Source organism: Balaenoptera musculus, chromosome 11 (assembly GCF_009873245.2).
Source record: "Balaenoptera musculus isolate JJ_BM4_2016_0621 chromosome 11, mBalMus1.pri.v3, whole genome shotgun sequence".
NCBI lineage: Eukaryota > Metazoa > Chordata > Mammalia > Artiodactyla > Balaenopteridae > Balaenoptera > Balaenoptera musculus.
Genome location: NC_045795.1, coordinates 2,202,252 through 2,221,147, shown reverse-complemented (window position 1 = coordinate 2,221,147; position 18,896 = coordinate 2,202,252). Strand labels below are relative to the sequence as shown.

At 55.0% G+C, this 18,896-nt stretch overlaps 2 protein-coding genes across 7 annotated transcripts in view; one reads left to right on the top strand and one right to left on the bottom strand.

Annotated features, from left to right (window-relative positions):
• The window catches only part of SLC22A23 (solute carrier family 22 member 23), a 153,245-nt gene extending 141,659 nt beyond the window's left edge, over positions 1-11,586 (top strand). For 4 of the 5 annotated variants that reach the window (XM_036870637.1, XM_036870635.1, XM_036870634.1 and 1 more), the window contains one exon: positions 8,461-11,586. In XM_036870637.1, coding sequence (XP_036726532.1) covers positions 8,461-8,818 — 358 coding nt within the window. In that variant the 3' untranslated portion in view covers positions 8,819-11,586. The remainder of the gene's footprint in view (positions 1-8,460) is intronic. The other variant, XR_005022001.1, reaches the window with a different exon arrangement.
• Positions 11,587-13,415: 1,829 nt separating this feature from the next.
• PSMG4 (proteasome assembly chaperone 4) lies at positions 13,416-18,695 on the bottom strand. Of its 2 annotated transcripts, XM_036870644.1 has the most exons (3): positions 18,079-18,340; positions 16,484-16,559; positions 13,416-13,615 (listed from the first exon to the last, which is right to left on the bottom strand). In XM_036870644.1, the coding sequence occupies exons 1-3, from the start codon at positions 18,250-18,252 to the stop codon at positions 13,494-13,496; spliced, it is 372 nt and encodes a 123-aa protein (XP_036726539.1). In that variant the 5' UTR covers positions 18,253-18,340; the 3' UTR covers positions 13,416-13,493. The 2 variants fall into 2 exon arrangements, with proteins under 2 accessions (XP_036726539.1, XP_036726538.1); XM_036870643.1 differs by lacking the exons at positions 13,416-13,615; positions 16,484-16,559 and adding an exon at positions 16,979-17,311 and having other exon boundaries at positions 18,079-18,695.
• Positions 18,696-18,896: the final 201 nt, after the last annotated feature.

Below are 18,896 nucleotides of genomic sequence, written 5' to 3'. Positions count from 1 at the left end.
CTTCTCGTGGGGGGACCGGTGGGGGACAGACTGTACACAGAGGGTCTGGCCACAGTAAGTGACAACTGGTGGTGTTAATTATTCCTACCTGAATATTTTTGGCAGTGACATTTATTTCTGTAAAGATCGGCAGAAATATTTGTTCATCCTTGACTTCACAGAAAGGTAGTCAAGACAAATTAAGTAATACAGAGAAGGAAGTGGAAAACAGGAGGTTTGTTTTCTGTGTTCAAGACGCTGGTATTAACATGTTAAAAGAATGATTTGAAGATTCTTTTTTTTGTTGTTTTCGTTTTTTTGTTGTTTTCTTTTTTTTTTCCTTCATTCTTTTTATTTTTTTCTGAAGATTCCAGAATTCTTAAGTCAAGCTTGCTACTTCTAAGAAGTCTGCCTGTATACCTATCTTTCTATCCTCAAAGTAACTTAGGTATTATTACTAGTAAAATAAAGACAACCAGTAAAAGCCTTTGAGCTCCGAAAGCACGAGAAGGCAACCTTGCTCCAGGTTCTCCTTTATCTGCAAATCGAGGCGGCTGCTCTCCTGTTTAAACCTAAGCGTGTGCTGCCCTCTCGTGACAACCTGGAGAAAAGCAGAAAATGTACAGAGTCAGCATTTGCAGGGAGAAAGATGAAGTTAGCACCTTAGAACCAAGCACGTAATGATCCCATTCTCTAAACTGAGATGTCTAAAAGAAACACAGATCCAAAAATGGAATACCAGATTCTGCCATAGTTGTTCCTAATCTTATTAATTTCAAGGTCTCCTTGATAGAAAACCAACAGAAAATTGCTTTTGTGGAAAAAAATACATAAGGCTATATTGCATATTACATATGCATGTGTACATGTATTGCATGTTATATATATGCATCTGTAGATATGTCGGTACTTTTTAAAAACAAGTCATCGAACCCTACCATAAATCAAATACGTTCCATCTCTTTTGACATGACTTGCTACCATGACATAGTTCACCTGGACTCTGAGGGGATGCCAGCTCCTTGCTCAGGAATTCCTTGTGGGCTGTGCACTGACGTCCCTGTGCACTAACCACGTGAGCACTTTACTGCTGTGAGCGGGGAAGCCTCTCTCATGCTCATCAGCACCACCCCACTCAAGTCACAGGAAGGTCAGGCAGACACGTGGGCAGTTTTGTTTTGTTTTGTTTTTTAATAAATTTTATTTATTTATTTATTTATTTTTGGCTGCGTTGGGTCTTCGTTGCTGCGAGCGGGCTTTCTCTAGTTGCAGTGAGCAGGGGCTGCTCTTCGTTGCAGTGCGCGGGCTTCTCATTGCGGTGGCTTCTCCTGTTGCTGAGCTCGGGCTCTAGGCATACGGGCTTCAGTAGTTGTGGCACGAGGGCTCAGTAGTTGTGGCTCACGGGCTCTAGAGCGCAGGCTCAGTAGTTGTGGCACACGGGCTTAGTTGCTCCGCGGCATGTGGGATCTTCCCAGACCAGGGCTCGAACCTGTGTCCCCTGCATTGGCAGGCGGATTCTTAGCCACTGCGCCACCAGGGAAGTCCCATGTGGGCAGTTTTAGAGAAAATGATGTCTCACTGGTATCAAAGGCCCGTGAAACACGTCCTTTATTTCCGGTGCCCCATATAATTCCTTGCAGCCTCCTGTGGCTTCCTGGAGTGGCCAGACTCACAAGGACTGAAGAGCTATTTCAGGTGCTAGTTTATTCACCTTCCAGGTGGAGTCAGTCACACTGCTCTTCGTAAGGGTCATCATATTCACTCTGCCCCATTCACTGGGACAGTGGCCCTCTTGCCAAGGAACCAGGATGATCTGATCTGCAGCATCCCAACATTTATGAAGCACAGTGTGTGCCATGGATGTTCCAGAAAAGAATCCTTGACTGTCTTTTCTCCATTGTACATTCTTGGCTCGTTTGTCATAGATTAATTGACCATAAGAGCGTGGGTTTATTTCTGGGCCCTCTATTCTGTTTCACTGATCTATGTGTCTGTTTTTGTGCCAGTACCATACTGTTTTGATTACTGTAGCCTTGTAGTATAGTCTGAAGTCAGGGAGTGTGGTTATTCCAGCTCTGATCTTCTTCCTCAAGATTGTTTTGGCTATTTAGGGTCTCCTGCGTTTCCATTAAAAATTTTAAACTATTTGTTCTAGTTCTGTGAAAAATGTCATGGGTATTTTGATAGGCATTGCATTGAATCTGTAGATTGTCTTGGATAGTATGGTCATTTTGACAATATTAATTCTCCCAATCCAAGAACACGATATATCTTTCCGTCTCTTTTTGTCGTTTTCAATTTCTTTCATCAGTGACTTAGTTTTCTGAGTAGGTTTATTCCTAAGTATTTTATTCTCTTTGTTGCAATGGTATATGAGATTGTTTCCTTAATTTCTCTTTCTGATAGTTCATTGTTAATGTATAGAAATGCAACAGATTTCTGTATATTATATATCTTGCAACTTTACCAAATTCATTGATGAGCTCCATAGTTTTCTAGTGACATCTTTAGGATTTTCTATATATATTTATAGTATCATGTCATCCACAAACAGTGACAGTTTTACTTCTTCCTTTCCAATTTGGATTCTTTTTATTTCTTTTTCTTCTCTGAGTGCTGTGGCTAGGATTTCCAAAACTATATTGAATAAAAGTGGCAAGACTGGGTATCTTTGTCTTGTTCCTGATCTTACAGGAATGCTTTCAGCTTTCCATTGTTGTGTATGATGCTAGCTGTGGGTGTGTCATATATGGCCTTTACTATGTTGAGGTATGTTCCCTCTGTGCCCACTTTCTGGAGAGTTTTTATCATAAATCGGTGTTGAGTTTTGTCAAAAGCTTTTTCTGCATCTATGGAGATAATCATATGGTTTTTATTCTTCAGTTTGTCAGTGTGGTGTATCACACTGACTTGCAGATATTGAAAAACCCTTGCATCCCTGGGATAAATCCCACTTGATTGTGGTGTATGATCCTTTTAATGTATTGTTGGATTTGGTTTGTTAATGTTTTGTTGAGGATTTTTGCATCTATGTTAATCAGCGGCCTATAACTTTGTGATATTTTTGTCTGGTTTTGGTATCAGGGTGATGGTGGCCTCATAGAATGAATTTGGAAGTGTTCCTTCCTCTGCAATTTTTTTGGAATAGTTTGAGGAGGATGGGGGTTAGCTCTTCTCTAAATGTTTGGTAGAAATCACCTGTGAAGCCATCTAGTCCTGCACTTTTTTGTGTTTTGGGAGTTTTTAAATTACTGATTCAGTTTCATTACTGGTAATTGATCTGTTCATATTTTCTATTTCTTCCTGGTTCAGTCTTGGGAGACTGTACCTAAGAATTTGCCCATTTCTTCTAGGTTGACTATTATTATTGGCATATAGTTGTTCACAGCAGTCTCTTATGGTCCTTTGTATGTCTGTGGTGTTGACTGAAACTTCTTTATCATTTATGATTTTATTGATTTGGGCCCTCTCCCTTTTTTTCTTGATGAGTCTAGCTAAAGGTTTATCAATTTTGTTTATCTTTTCAAAGAACCAGCTTTTAGTTTCGTTGATCTTTTCTATTGTTTTTTTAGTCTATTTCATTTATTTCTGCTCTGATTTTTATGATTTTGTTCCTTCTACTAACTTTGGGTTTTGTTTGTTCTTTCTCTAGTTCCTTTAGGAGTACGGTTAGGTTGTTCACTTGAAATTTTTCTTATTTCCTGAGGTAAGCTTGTATCACTGTAAACTTACCTCTTAGAACTGCTTTTGCTGTGTCCCATAGGTTTTGAATTGTTCTGTTTTCATTTTTATTTGTGTCTAGGTATTTTTTTGTTTCCTCTTTAATTTCTTCAGCGATCCATTGGTTGTTTAGTTGCATATTGTTTAGCCTCCATGTGCTTGTGTTTTCTGCAGTTCTTTTCTTGTAGTTGATTTCTAGTATCATAGTTTTGTGGTCAGAAAAGCTGCCGGATATGATTTCAATTTTATTAAATTTCCTGAGGCTTGTTTTATGGCCTAGCATGTGATCTGTCCTGGACAATGTTCCATATGCACTTGGAAAGAATGTGTGTTCTGCTGCTTTCAGATGGAATGCTCTCTTTATATATATATCAATTAAGTGCATCTGGTCTCGTGTGTCATTCAGGGTCAGTGTTTTCTTATTGATTTTCTGACTGGACGATCTGTCCATTGATGTGAGCGGGCTGTTGAAGTCCCCTATTGTGTTACTGTCAATTTCTTCCTTTATGTCTGTTAACATTTGCCTTATGTATTGAGGTGCTCCTGTGTTGGGTGCATAGATATTTACAATGGTTATATCTTCTTTTTGGATCATTTTATCCATAATGTGGTATTCTCCTTTGTCTCTTGTAACATTCTTTATTTTAAAGTCTATTTTGTCTGATATGAGTATTGCTACTCCAGCTTTCTTTTGATGTCCATTTGCATGGAATACCTTTTCAATCTCCTCACTTTCAGTCTGTGTGTGTCCCTAGGTCTGAAGTGGGTCTCTTGTAGACAGCATATATACGGGTCTTGTTTCTGTATCCATTCAGCGAGCCTGTGTCTTTTGGTTGGAGCACTTAGTCCATTTACACTCAAGGTAATTATCAATATGTATGTTCCGACTGCCATTTTGTTCATTGTTTTGGATTTGTTTTTGGAGGTCTTTATCCCCCTTTCTTCTTTTGTTTTCTTCTCTTGTGATCTGATGACTATCTTTAGTGTTATGTTTGGATTCCTTTTTCTTTTTTATGGGTGTATCTAGTACAGATTTTTGACTCGTGGTTGCCATGAGGTTTTTATATAGCAGTCTATATATACATGTGACCGTTTCAAGGTGTTGATCTCTTAATTTCAAGTGTACTTTTAAAACTCTGGGGCTTCCCTGGTGGCGCAGTGGTTGAGACTCTGCCTGCCAATGCAGGAGACACGGGTTCGAGCCCTGGTCTGGGAATATCCCACATGCCACGGAGCAACTAGGCCCATGAGCCACAACTACTGAGCCTGCGCGTCTGGAGCCTGTGCTCCGCAACGAGAGGCTGCGATAGTGAGAGGCCCGCGCACTGCGATGAAGAGTGGACCCCACTTGCTGCAAGAAGAGAAAGCCCTCACACAGAAACGAAGACCCAACACAGCCAAAAATAAATAAATAAATAAATAAATAAATTTAATTAAAAAAAAAAAAAAAACTCTGCATTTGGGACTTCCCTGGTGGCACAGTGGTTGGGAATCCGCCTGCCAATGCAGGGGACACGGGTTTGAGCCCTGGTCCAGGAAGATCCCACATGCCGCGGAGCAACTAAGCCCTTGCACCACAACTACTGAGCCCGCAAGCCTAGGGCCCGTGCTCCGCAACAAGAGAAGCCACCACAATGAGCCCGTGCACTGCAATGAAGAATAGCCCCCGCTCACTGCAACTAGAGAAAGCCCATGTGCAGCAACGAAGACCCAATGCAGCCAAAAATAAATAAAATAAATTTTTAAAAAACAAACAAAAACAAAACAAAGAAAACCCTGCATCTGTACTCTTCTCCCCTCACGATGACTGTTTTTGACATCATATTTTACATCTAATTGTTTTGTGCATCCCTTAACTGCTTATTGTGGATATAGATGATTTTACTACTTCTATCTTTTAACCCCCCTACTAGCTTTGTTTGTGGATGACTTCCTACCTTTACTATATGTTTGCCCTTACCACGTAGTTTTTTCATTTCATAGTTTTCTTGCTTCTAGTTGTAGCCGTTTATTTTTCTTCTAGAGAAGTCCCTTTAACATATGTTGTAAAGCTGGTTTGGTGGTGCTGAACTCTTAGTTTTTGCTTGTCTGTAAAGCTTTGATCTCTCCATCAAATCTGAACAAGAGCCTTGCTGGGTAGAGTATTCTTGGTTGTAGGTTTTGTCCCTTCATCATTTAAAATATATCATGCCATTCCCTTCTGGCCTGTGGTTTCCACTGGAAAAACCAGCTGATAGCCTTATGGGAGTTCCCTTGTATGTTATTTGTTGCTTTTCTCTTGCTGCTTTTAATATTCTGTTTTTATTTTTTGGTATTTCAATTGCAGTGTGTCTTGGTGTGGTCCTCTTTGGGTTGATCCTGTTTGGGACTCTGTGCTTCCTGGACCTTGACGTCTGTTTCCTTTCCCAGGTTAAATAAGTCTTCAGTGGTTATGTCTTCAAATATGTTCTGTGCCCCTTTCTCTCTCTCCTCCTTCTGGGACCCCTATAATGCAAATATTAAGTGCACTTGGTGTTGTCCCAGAGGTCTCTTACACTGCCCTCACTTTCTTTTCATTCTTTCTTCTGTTCAGCAGTAGCAGTGACTCCCACTACCCTGTCCTCCAGCTCAGTGATCCATTCCTCTGTATCACTTAGTCTACTGTTGACTCCTTCATTTCAATTACTGTAGTCTTCATCTCTGTCTGGTTGTTCTTTATATTTTCTGACTCTTTGTTAAAAGCTTTTAACTCCTCGCTCTGTGCATCCATCCTTCTCCCGAGTTCTTTGATCATCTTTACGATCATTATTCTGGACTCTTTCTTGGGTAGACTATCTCCACTTCACTTAGTTGTTCTCCTGGGGTTTTATTTTGTTCCTTCATCTGCAGCATGTTCCTCTGCCACCTCATCTTGTCTGAGTTGCTATTTGTATATTACGTATGTGGTGGGTTACGTTTCTCGACCTCAGAGAAGTGGCCCTCTGTAGGAGACATCTTATGCATCCCAGCAGCACACTCCCCCTCATCACCCAAGCTGTACGCTCTAGGGGTGCCCCCATGAGGGCTGCGTGGTTCCTTCTGTTTTGGAGGGCTGACTATGTGGGTGGTCTGGTGGGCTTAGTGGGCACCCGGTCTGGTTGACTGCCAAGCTCTGCCTTGTGTGGAGGCCACTGGTTGGTGGGGCCTGGTCAGGAGGCGGCTGACTGCAGGATCCCCGGGGGCCCTGGGGCTAGTGCTGGGTCACTGATGGGTGAAGTCAGGGTCCAGGCGACTCTGGAGCTGTTGACCCCCTACTGGTGGGTGAAGCCAGGTCCTGGGGTTAGTGCCAGACTGCTGGCAGGCAGAGCTGGGTCCTGGAGTCTGGCTGCAGGGCCCAGGGATCTCAGAGCTGGTGTAGGATCGCCGGTGGCTGGGGCCAGTTCCTAACACAGTTGGGTATGGGGTCTGAGGTGTCCAGAAGCTTGCGTTGGCCTGCTGTGAGCAGCCGAGGTCTGCAAGCTACAGGATTGTGGTTTTCTTGCTTCCGGTTTCTGCCCCAGAAGATTGTGGTGGGTGAGACTGGTCTAGAGGCTCGTGCAGGCTTCCTAGCAGCAGAGGCCGGCGCCTGTCAGCTGGTGGGTGGAGCTGAATCTTGGCCCTCTGGTGGGCAGGGCCGTGTCCAGAGGTGGCTGTGTGCTTAGGAAGTCTCTAAGCAGCCTGTCCGCCGAGGGGTGGGGCTGTGTTCCCACCCTGCTGGTTGGCTCAAGGCGTCCCAGCACTGGCACCTACAAGCGGTTGGGTGGTACCAGGTCTTGGAGCTCATGAGCCAAGACGGTGGTCGCCAGCACCAGCGTCCCCGTGGTAGAAAGCTCCCAAGTATGTCTGCCACCAGCATCTATGTCCCCAGGGTGAGCTGCAGCTGCCCCCTTGCCTGTCCGAGAGACTCTCCAAGTCCAGCAGGTATGTTTGGCCCAGGCTCGTATCAAGTTACTGCTCTGCCCTTGGTCCCAGTGCATGTGGGATTTTGTGTACTCCCTGTAACAGTGGAGTCTCTGTTTCCCCCAGTCCTCTGGGACCCCTGAAAGCCCCCCATCCCCGGCCTTCAAAGCCACACGCCCTGGGGGCCCGTTTTCCTGGTACAGGACCCGCAGGCTAGAGAGCCCGACGTGCGGCTCAGAACTGTCTCCCGTGGGAGAACCTCCGCGATGTAATCGCTCTCCAGCGTGTGGGTCGCCCACCCGGTGGGGGTCATGAGCCTTGATCATCTCGCACGTCTGCTCCTCCTGCCCGTCTCATCGTGGCTCCTGCTTTATGTCTTCAGTTGTAGGTCTTTTCTGGCAGGCTCTGGTCCTTTTCATCAATGGTTGCTCTGTGCGCAACTGTGAGCCCGGCGTGCCCATGGGGAGAGGCGAGCTGTGGGGGGGGTCTTTCGGCTCCACCACCTCGGCAGCTCTCCTGTCGATGTGTCCTTAATGCCTTCTTTAACCCCCGGCCGCCCTCCCCGCTTCTAAATGAAGAGCGAGCCTCGGAAAAACAGCGTAAATTGATACAGGGTTGAGAAACAAAATGTTATGTTATTCACGGCGAGTGAGGCCGGTTGTCCCCTTACGGTGGTATTTATTACAGTCACCTTTCAAACTAAATGAAGTAAGAAGTTTTGGGCTGGCGAGGAAAGCGTTCACTGAATAGCGGTGGCAGCAGATGCAGGAGGTGAAGGGGGTTGGGGGGGAGCCGGCCGTGCGCTGGTGCTGGGGCCCCGTGCCTGTGGGTCCGACCCGCTGCCGACCTGTGCGCTCCCCGCAGGTGCGGCGGCCTGGGGCTGGTGCTGGCCAGTGCGGGCTTCGGCATGCTGACGGCGCCCATCATCGAGCTGCACAACCAGAAGGGCTACTTCCTGCACCACATCATCTTCGCCTGCTGCACGCTCATCTGCATCATCTGCCTCCTGCTGCTTCCCGAGAGCCGGGACCAGAACCTGCCCGAAAGCATCCCCGACGGCGAGCACTACACGCGCCAGCCCCTGCTGCCGCCCAGGCGAGGGGAGCAGCCGCTCCTGCTCACCAACGCCGAGCTCAAGGACTACTCGGGGCTGCACGACGCGGCCGCCGCGGGCGACGGGCTGCCGGACGGCACCACGGCCAACGGCGGGCGGCCCATGTAGCGGGGCCCTGGGGGCGGACCGGGCTGAGCGTGGCCACGGGCGGGCCCACTCTGCTGAGGCCGGCGTGGGGACCCCCGAGGAGCCCATGTCTGAGGAAGCGGACTTTGCAAACGACCCTTCGAAGACTTTCCTCTCTGCCATTAAACGTTTGTATTTATTTTGGTCATTTTTACAAGAAGCACTTTATTCCCTTCCCTTCACGGATCTCGAAATGGAGCCACCTCCTCGGGAAGAGGGACGCGGTGGCCGAGGACACGCTGTAAGGACCGCGCAGCCCAGGCTCCCCGGGAGGTCGGCTGCGCCCTCAGAGCCAGCTGTCCCCGAGGCCGCGCGCAGAGACCGACCAGCCACCGTCTGGAGCACTCCCACAGCTGCGCTTTATTCAGACTGAAGTGTCAATGGTTAGGGTTTTGCTAGAGTCTGTATGGTTTCTAAAGGTTTTTTCTGTAAGGTAAGAAAGAGCTTCTACTCCATGTGCTGGGGGAAAGCAGCTCACAGTATCATTAAAACCAGCTTAGTCTTTCCTGCAAGATCAGCCTTTTATACTTGATGCTGGAAGCTCTTTGGGGGAAAAGCTTAACCATTTCACCAGAAACCCTAATCAGTGGTGGCATTGCCCCGGTCTTCCAAGCAGGTCTGCCCAGCTCAGCTCCCGAGCAGCAGACGCAACGAGTCGGAGACAAGTTACTGTATCACCCCTCCTCCCGGTTCAGCTCCAGCAGAAAAGTCCCCTCCTGCAGTCAGCTTTTCTGCCAGCACGACTTGAACACACGGCTACTTCCTCAACTAAAACCAATAGGAAAATAACTAAACAGGCAACTAAGGCAGCCCCCCAGGAGGGAGGGGTGCTCCCGCAAATACGGCCCGTCGGCCGCGTCCCGAGCACACACCGCGCAGAAATCACCAGCTTGGAGGCCTTGGCTCCGCTGGCCGCCGGCGGAGACCCCAGAGCCTGCGGGGGATGGCCCCGTGCCCTCTGCTTCCATCAGCACGGAGCTGGGCCTGGGGCGAGGAGCGGGCCCCTCACTGGGGAGCCCGGCTGACCGCAGCCTCCGAGAGCATCAAGACCAACTGAGAGAAGCAATAACTCACCAAGGCTCGAGCCCCACCCCGTCCCCGGTGTCCGAGGGTTTTCGTCGTGTTCCTCACTTCGTCTCCCTGCCTTTCCAGGTCAGGCTCTCTGCACCTGTCTGGAGCCGTTTCACAGGAAACGCGGGCGATGCTGAGAAACAGCCCTCGCTGGCCAGGCGGGCACTGCCTTGTGGCAGCGCCGGGACAGCCTGGGTTCTTCCTGGAAGGGTCCACCTCCCCACGGTGCCTCTGCCGTGGGCTCTTCTTCCAGGGAAGGCGTGGCCCCGGGTCCGTGGGAAGCAGCGAGGGGACTCCCAGCCCACGGCGGCTCGGACCCCGAGGCCCAGGCGTCCCCGCTCGCCTCCCGTCCCCTCCAGTCTGTCCTACCACCCCCCACGGCGCCCCTACAAGCTGGCGGCCACGGGGAGGCGCCGCCGGCTCGGTGAGAACGTCGTGAGGAGGCGAGCAGACACGCAGGCCTGCGTGGCGCCAGCAACTGAACCGCACGGAGCCAGGAGCCCCAGCCCAGCTGCTCGGGGCCCTGCCTGGTGTCTTGAGTCACGTCTGTCCTGTGTTTCAGCGTCCGTCCGCATTCACCTTAATCTACAAGGCCTTTCTTCACACCTGTGCAGCTCGAGTGCCAAACCTGGGAAGTACCTCAGCCTCTCTCAGAGTGCCGGCCGCAGGGCCCCCGGTCCAGGGCGGGACGTGCGGCGTGGGGCCAGTGGGGTCCCTGGGCCACACCTGCCAGGTGTGTCTGCACCCACCACCCCAGCGCCAGGGCACCGTGCAACCAGGCTGCTCGCCGGACCCCCCGGCCGTGCGTGCCCTCCCGCTGGCCGTGTAGACCTTTAGGGGTCGTGCTCAAGCCGCAGGGGGCGGCCGGCACCTCCAGGAAGGTGGGCACAGCACTCCCAGACCCCTGTTCAGAGGTGCATCTTAAGTGACAACAGTAGACGCTGGTCCCACGGAGCCCAGCACCGTGTCCGCAGCGGTCAGGCCAGCTCGTGGACTAGGAGAGAAGCTGGCTGCGAGGGCGGGGCTCCCGGGACCAAAGTCCGGCAGGTGTGAGGGAGGGGATGTCGCGGCAGGTGTGAAGGAGGGGAGGTTCCCGGCTCCCCCGCGCCCCCGGGTCAGGCTGGTCCCCTGAGGGACAGCTGTGAGTGTGGCCAAAGCAGAAAAGCTTCCTGTGGGCTGAGCCCCGTGAGACCCCACACCACGTGGGCGAGGCAGCCCCAAGCCCAGCCGGGGCCGGTCCTGCCTTGCTCCGTGAGACCCCCGTGGTCACGCGTGGACCCCTCGGCCCAGGTCCCTCCGTGCTGAGTAGAGAGACGCTTCTCAGGCGCCTGCCACTGCACGTCCGCCGCCCGGCTCCCCCAGCCCGCCGCCCGGGAAGGTCCAGCTCGTCCTCCGGCATCACGCCGCACCCCCCGTCCCAGCCAGCCGGGAGCCGGGACCCCCTTCCAGCGAGTCGGGCAAAACATGACCCTCCTGCCTTCGGTTCCTGTCTGGAAGTCGGTAACAACGCATCCGATACCCTGCCTACTAGCACCCAAGACACAGAGTAAACGTTTTAAATGTTGCGTTTTCTGAAAGACTGTGTGACCACTTGCGACTAGGGGCAGGGGGCTGGCAAGCTGGCCCGGCCGCAGAACAGCAGGAGAAGGAAACCGCCCAGAGGAAGTACTGCCCGCAAATAGCACTTCCTGGCGCCGCACAAGGGCGGCCGAGGTGCCGCCGAAGGACAAGCCCCTGGGCCGCGGGGTGCTGGGGACGCGGTGCAGCCTGCGTGCCGCTGGGGGTGCCCTGGTGGCCCAGCAGCCCCGGGCCGGAGGTCTCAGCGTGAGAACCGTGCGGCCCGCGGATGGACGGGACGCCTGGAGGTGCCCACTCCCAGCACAAACCCGCTCCCGGCACAAACCCGCTCCCAGTCCTGCCCTGCCCTCCCACGGTCCTGTCTGCATGACGTCACAGCTGTTGTACCCCGGGGGGAGATTTGTATGTAAACGTACAGAAATAAAAATGTTGCCCCATTAACAAACTTCCTCTGGAATGTCTTCCCTACCTCATCTGACGGTATCCAGTGAAGGGCACTTCATGACCACTGGCTACGAGTAATAAACTGTTGATTCAGGTCTCGCTATGTCCCTACTTCAGCACCTGTGTAAACCCAGCCTCGGCTCTGCCCCCGGGGGACCGCGGGTGGCTTCTCTGCCTGCAGATTCCCCGTCGTAAAGGCGGGCAGAGGCAGAGGAAACATCCAACTGCCGTTCGTAGACCCCGAGAAATGGGGGGCAACAGCAGATTTCAGAGTTCTTTTCTCTTGTGTGTGGATGTCCTGCTAATCTAATCCGTGGCCTGAAGGTTCCTAGACAGGAAACGATTCTGACACTGTGATTCGGTCAGGAGAGACTGAGAACCCAGAGCTCTCTTTAATGTAGTATTTTTTAACAAGAAAGCAATATTTCTTTAATAAAGTATTTATACCAAACTCTCCTCTCCATAGCCCTGATTTTGCGTTACTTGCTCTTCCTAGAAAGGTACCCGCTGTGCTTCCAAACCACGACCGGCCAGGGCCTTGCAGGTTAGCGTCCTGAGCCCCAGACCTGGTCCCCAGAAAGGCCTTTCCGTCCCGGCCAAAGTGTCACCGCTCTGGCTGCCTGCACGGGCTCGACACGGGACTTGCCACCCATCGCGTGAACCGTGTCACAGGGCCCGAAACCGTCCACCTCTCATGACAGAAGGGGTCCACGTGGACCCCAAAGCTCAGAGAGTCCTTTGCCTGTAGTCCTCGGCCTTGCCTGCACCGAGAAGCACGTGGGGGGCTTTCCAACCCCACAAAACCTGGGCCTCCGGCCGCCTGAGTCTGCGGAGGGGAACCTGTAAAAGCTCCGCCAGCAATTCGACCGGAAGTCAAGTCAAGAGCCACTGACCTGAGAAACACCGGCTTCTGGAAAGGAGCACACGTTCCAGAAAGACTGGACTCCTCCACCTGAAGCGGCAGGAAAAGGCCAAGGATTAAGACGACGCAGCAGGGGCCTGGGACCTGGAGGAAAGAGGGGACGGAAGGACAGACAGGGTAGCAGGAAGCCCAGGGAGGGGCTGACACGCTCGGATCCGTTCAACAAAGAGGGTAAAACCGTGACCCAGGTCCTAGGGGCCACAGCACCGGGGTTTGCGAAGCATTTCCAGCAATAACCCAGCCAGGTGAGACCGTCCCACTTCACAAGTGAGGAAATGGGGCCCAGAGAAGTGAGACTCGGGGAGCAGCGGGACGCGGGGACACACGACATAAGGACCTCACAGACCTCGGGCCTCGGGGCTGACGGAGTCGTGACTGATTTCCCCTCCGGGGATGGAAAGCAGCCCCTCCATCCCACAACGGCCCCGAACCCGTCCCCCCAGGACCGCGAGGAACCTTCCCTGCCCTTCGCCTGCCTCCTCCTGCAGGTACAGCCCTGGGGCCCAACTCCAGTGACGGCGGGAAGACCGACCCTTTAGAAACAAACGTCACGCGTGACCCTGCTGACGGCTGGCGAGACCCCACGCGTTTATTCAGACGTCCGTCCGGGCACGCGCGTCCGCGTCCTTGCTGCTGCCTCGGCTAGAACTTCTCGGGAAAGGCCTCCATTTCCTCCTTGATCCTGTTTTCTACCAGCAACGTGAAGCTGCTGTCGGTGTTTGGAAGGTTATAGCTGACAAACACCTGTTTGCTGGTCTTCCTGGCTGAAACGAGAGAAAGCACACGGACGCGTGCGACCCACTGCGGGGAAAGACCTGGAAGAGGAAGGCGGGCTTCCAGGGAGAGAAGCGAGCTCTGACACCTGCGGCGTCACGGGCAGCTGCTGCAGACCAGACTACAGGCACCGAACAGCGGTTCTGAAGGCCCGGTCCCCATGGCCACGGCGCCGGGACCGCGTGAGAGATGCAGACCCTCGGCCCCGCCCAGACCCACCGAGTCTGTTCTCGGACTCCACCGTCTGAGACCCACCGCTCTGCACACGGGGCTGGCTGGTTGTGCTGCTTTTTAAAAAGCGCAGATAATGTGCAAGTATTTAAAACACTAAGGTCCTGGGACTTCCCTGGCGGTCCAGTGGTTAGGACTCCACGCCTCCACCGCCGAGGGCCTGGGCTCAATCCCCGGACGGGGAACTAAGATCCCGCGAGCAGCGGGGCACGACCCAAAAAATCTGTCTATACTTCAGCACCGCCCCCTCCGGCAACTCCCCCCGCCCACAGAGGGGAGGCGGCGTTCCTACACATACGCACGTGCAGGCGCACACGTACGATTGCGCAACGCGATGCGAGAGACGCGTTTTAGTTCCTTTCTACGGCACCGTTCACGGCTGACGTGAGCTGCTCCAACCGCCAAGAGCACGCGCGCTTGCACACCCATAACCTGAAGGCAGGACAGGTCCCGAGGACGAGCCAGGCGGCACCGGCACCAGCACCCGTCCCCTCTTCCTCTTCCGGTGAAATAGCTCCTCCCTGGGCCCCACCCCACAGGGGGCGGGTGCAAGCCCCTCCTCCCCCCACCGAAGTCAGGGGCTACGTCAGTCCCATTGGCAAAGGCAAAGAGGTGGGGACGGGGGAGAGCGGGGCAGTCGAGCCCCAGCCGCTCGGCCTGCGCGCATTCAGCGGCAGGAAAGTCGCCGGCCCCGGGGGCCACTGATTCCAGCCCCTCCGCGAGCCAAGAACCATCCCGCCTGCATGGGCCACCTGGCAGCCCCCCCCACCCGCCCCCCAGAGCCACACAGGGCAAGGGGTCCCCGTCCACACCGAAGCCCCCAGCGCCCCCAGGCCGTTCACCTCTTCCACACAAGACACTGTCTCGGGGCACCTGTCTCTTCTCAGCACCCTCCAGACAACCAACGGCGGTTAATAACGCATTTTCAACTGCAGGTGACCTCCCTGCGGAACGGTCCCCTGTGGCCTCAGCACACGCGTCGCCTGTCCCCCTGGGGTGCTGGCATCTCACCACGTGTGCCCGTCCCTGCTGGGCGGTGGCCGAGGGCTGCAGGGTTTGCCGATACAGGCAGGTGGGATCCTCCATTAACGTCTGACTTTAGTTAAGTTAGAAAGAATGTATTTTTTGGTCTGTGTTGTTTCAAATTATGCAGATTATAAATCGATGTAAGCCACGTGAAAGAATGTTAAAAACAGCCCCAACATTTGCACAAAATGCCCCAAAAAAGAAAAAGAACCCTAGTTTTCGCACACAAACTGCTTCCAGGCCTCATCTCAAGGACACCGCGAGCCCATCTCACTTCACTGGAATAACCAGCTGATTCGTGGCTCATCAAACGAGCTCCCGCCGCCCTCCTCTCCCGGACTCTCCACACTGGGGAGACCCACTGGTCCCAGCTCCACAAACCAGCAGCCTCCCTCCCTCCTCCACCAGGCCCGGCACACGGGGCCTGCCTGCTGGGGGTGCGTCACCCCGAAACGCTGGCAAATACGCAGTGAAGCAAAGGGGCATCAGGCCTTCCACCTGCTCTCACGTGGTTCACAAAAAACTAGCAGCTCGAACGTAGAGCAGGAATGATAGCGCCTGGGAGTCCGGGCAAAGGCTAGGCAGGAATCCTTTATATCTGTCCTGTGGCTGTTCTGTAAATTGTAAATTGCTTCCTCATAAAAAGTTACCAAAATAACTTACTAGCCAGGCTGCTCTAGCTTCAGGCTAAAGGACAAGCGCAGTGGACGTCCCCGAGACGCAGCCGCCAGGTCTCTGCCGCATCTCGTGCGACCTGTGGGCCACCTGTGACAGCCCCGGCCCTCGACGCACTGGCGGTGCCTCCACCACGTGGCCGCGCTGTCCACACGCGTGCGTCCCGGAGCGACTGACACACACATCCCCACTCCCCCGAAATCAGGCTAACAGGGCTGTCAACACAACTACAAAATAAGCTCCTCAAAATCAGGGCCCGGGCCTCATCGCCACACCCCAGCCGGGACCCGGGGCTCCGCACGTGGCTGGGACACTGTGAACACGAAGGCCAGACAGGGGACAAGGCTGCCCTGCCGGTCAAAGTCCCCGGGCGCCTGGGACCACCCGGCAGTCATAGGTACGAGCTGGGGGCATCCTTACCTGAACCACCTGGGCATCTGCAGGATGCGTGTTTGGGGTGCAGAGGGGCTGGAGCCCTCAACCTCGGGGCCCTGCTTGACGCCCTTTCACGCCACCCTCAGGCCAGGCCGAGGGTGAGCTCTAAGCGACATCACCTGCGGCGAAGGGCAGTCCCTCCTGCTCCGCGGGGCCCCACCGAACCCCCGGAGGCTACCTGGGGCCGCTGCCCACTAGGCACTGTGGGCATCACTCGCCCTCTCCTCCCACGAGGAGCAGCAAATCACCTGTCACCGGTCGGCCTGGACGGCAGCCAGGGCGACACGGGAGCCCGTGGGGAGCACAAGCCCCGAGCGGCGCTGGTACCAGGTCAGCTCTCGAGGAGCCCAGTGTACGAGGCCTTCCTTCCCGCAGAGACCGGGGGTCCGCCTCCCAGACAGAGCCTTCCTCCTCCGTGACTCGCCTCCCGGCTCCGCTGAACAACGAGGTCCCCCCCCCAGGCACTCGGGCAGCTAAGCTGCAGGACCTACCTAAGCGCTGGGCGAGGCCGGTGGACGTCGTGTCGGACATGTCCCCAAGGAGGGCAGTGGACACTGGGATGGGGTCCTGCAAGGAAAACAAAGGGTAGTGCTGCCCCACCTGCAAGGCCCAACGCTCCTGGATCACCTGAGCACCCAGGGTCCCACGACCCCCTTCCTGTCCCAGGCTGGCCTCCCCCTGCAGTGGGCCTGTGTGGTCCTAGTTCTGCAGCCTCTCCTGGCAGCAGGCAGGCCTGCCCAGTGAAGGGCTGGAGCAGCCCAGAGGGGCGGGGGCGCCCCAGCAGCTGACAGGGCCTGGAGGTCAGCGCAGGCTCTGGACTTTCGGAAGGTCTGAGCAGAGGAATGACGATACTGACTGCAGCCCATGGAGAACTGGCCATAAGGCAGCGCCGAAGGCTGAACCACGACCTCCAAAAGGTACGTCCAGGTCCTAACCCCTGGCACCTGTGCGGGTGACTTTATTTGGAAATAGGGCCTTTGCAGGTGTAATTGAGATGTAACTTAAGGTGAGAAGGACCCTTCATCTAGTAGGACTGGTGTCTTCAGAAGAAAGGAAAAGACAGAGGCACACAGAGGAGAAGGCCTGTGACACTGGCGGCAGGACTGGGGGTGACCAGGCTGCCAGCAAGGAGCACCAAGGTGCCAGCAGCACCAGAAGCCCAGACACAGGGGACGACTTCTCCCCCAGAGCCTCCAGGAGGAACCAGCCCTGCTGACACCTTGATTCAGGCTTCTGGCCTCCAGATCTGGGAGGGAATCAGCCTCCGTTGTTTTCAGCCACCCAGTCTGTGGCACTTTGCAACAGCAGCTCTGAGAAACCTATAACGTGGCAAAGGGGGCCTCAGCCGCGGGGAGGGATGCAGGCTTGGCCCAGGCAGCAGGTGAGAAGAGGCTGGATTCTGCAGGGTCTGCTGACGGCAGTGCCTACTGCTTCACTGACACTGGGCGCGTGGAGCGTGGGAGGGGGGATCCAAAGATGACCCCAAGGTTGGGACGGAGCTGCTGTAACAGAGAGGGGCTGGCTGCCGGAGGAGCAGGGGCGGAGCCTGGAACGCCGAGTGAGAGATGCCTATTACACTCGCCAGCGAGACACGGGAGGGGAGGGGAAGGGCGGGAAAGAGGTCTGGGCCGGAAATGTAAATAAATGTGGTCAACACGGAGCCGGCAAGAAAAACAGGGGCAGATACCACCCCCCAGGGCGAGTGTGAGCGGACAGCAGAGGTCCCACGAGGGAGCCCTGACACTCCAACCAGAGATGGAGAAGGAGGACCAGCCGAGCGGCGGGACGCAGCTCTCCCCGGGTGGGTAGCGCAGCCCTCCCCGACCCCGGTCCCGGGGAGCCCCAAGCGCCCCTCCCCGGCCCGGGACAGCCCTGGGGGCCACCGAATCCGCGGTCTCCCCGGCGGGCCCCTGGTGGGCACGGGGCGCGCGCCTGAGGCCCTCGGTCACCGTCCGGCCCCCCCCCGGCCCGGCCTCTGGGACCCCATCCCTCCCCCGCATCCCTAGCCCCCTCCTCCCCCTCCCCGCCTGCCCCTTCCCTCCCCCCCGGCCCCTCTCCCCACCCACGGCCCTCCCGCCGCACTCACGTAGCGGGTGCACATGGCCACGGAGAGGTTGCGCAGGTGCGGCGTGGCCCCCACCCACAGGAAGAGCGAGTCCGTCAGCCGCATGACGTGGAAGTGGACGAGCTGCTCCCACAGCCTCGCGCTGAAGTTGTGCAGGGAGACGTTCCCCCGCGCAGCAGCCCCCGGCCCCTCCATGCCGCCCGGAGGCCCCGCCGCACGCGCCGGACCCGGTCTAGCCTCGCCGCCGCCGCCAGACCCGAGCAGGCGAGCGCCGAGAGGTCGAGCGCGCCTTCGTTTTCGATCCCGAGGGGGGGCGGGGCCTGGGGCGGGGGCTCGGGAGTGGGCGGGGCGGATCCCGGTGTGGGCGGGGCTTTCCGGGGAAGGACGGGGCCCAGGTGGGACGCCGGAGGGACGGGTCCCGGGAGTGGGCGGGTCCCGGAGTGGGCGGGGCGGGGCGGGTCCCGGGAGTGGGCGGAGGCGGGCCGGGGGCGGGCCGGCGTCCTTGCGGACAGCAGTGTACACTTGTGGGAGCGTCTTACCTGGTGGAGACGCGCCGCCCAGCAGAGGGCAGCGCTGTTCAGTCGGTGCCGCAAGCACTCAAAGCAGCCTCCTCCGTCCCTTGTGCTCCGTTAGATTTTCCAAAATCCTCCTGCTCCCAGCAGCCCCGTAACAGCAGGAAGCCTTGAATGCAGCTAGCCGTGAGGATGGCAGCGATATGGGAAAAGCTCTAGAAAGGAAAATTGCATGGACTGAGTTAGGGGGATGGGTTGGCACGCCTTCGGACCCAGACCCCCCGAGCTGATGTCCTGTACAAGCGTGGGCCTTGGCTAACCGTTCAA

Coding starts and splice junctions, on each gene's coding strand:
- PSMG4 (XM_036870643.1), bottom strand. CDS start 18,252: ATGGAGGGGCCGGGGGCTGCTGCGCGGGGGAACGTCTCCCTGCACAAC. Junction 17,312..18,078: donor TGGCCATGTGCACCCGCTAC/GTGAGTGCGGCG, acceptor GCCACGTTATAG/GTTTCTCAGAGCTGCTGTTG.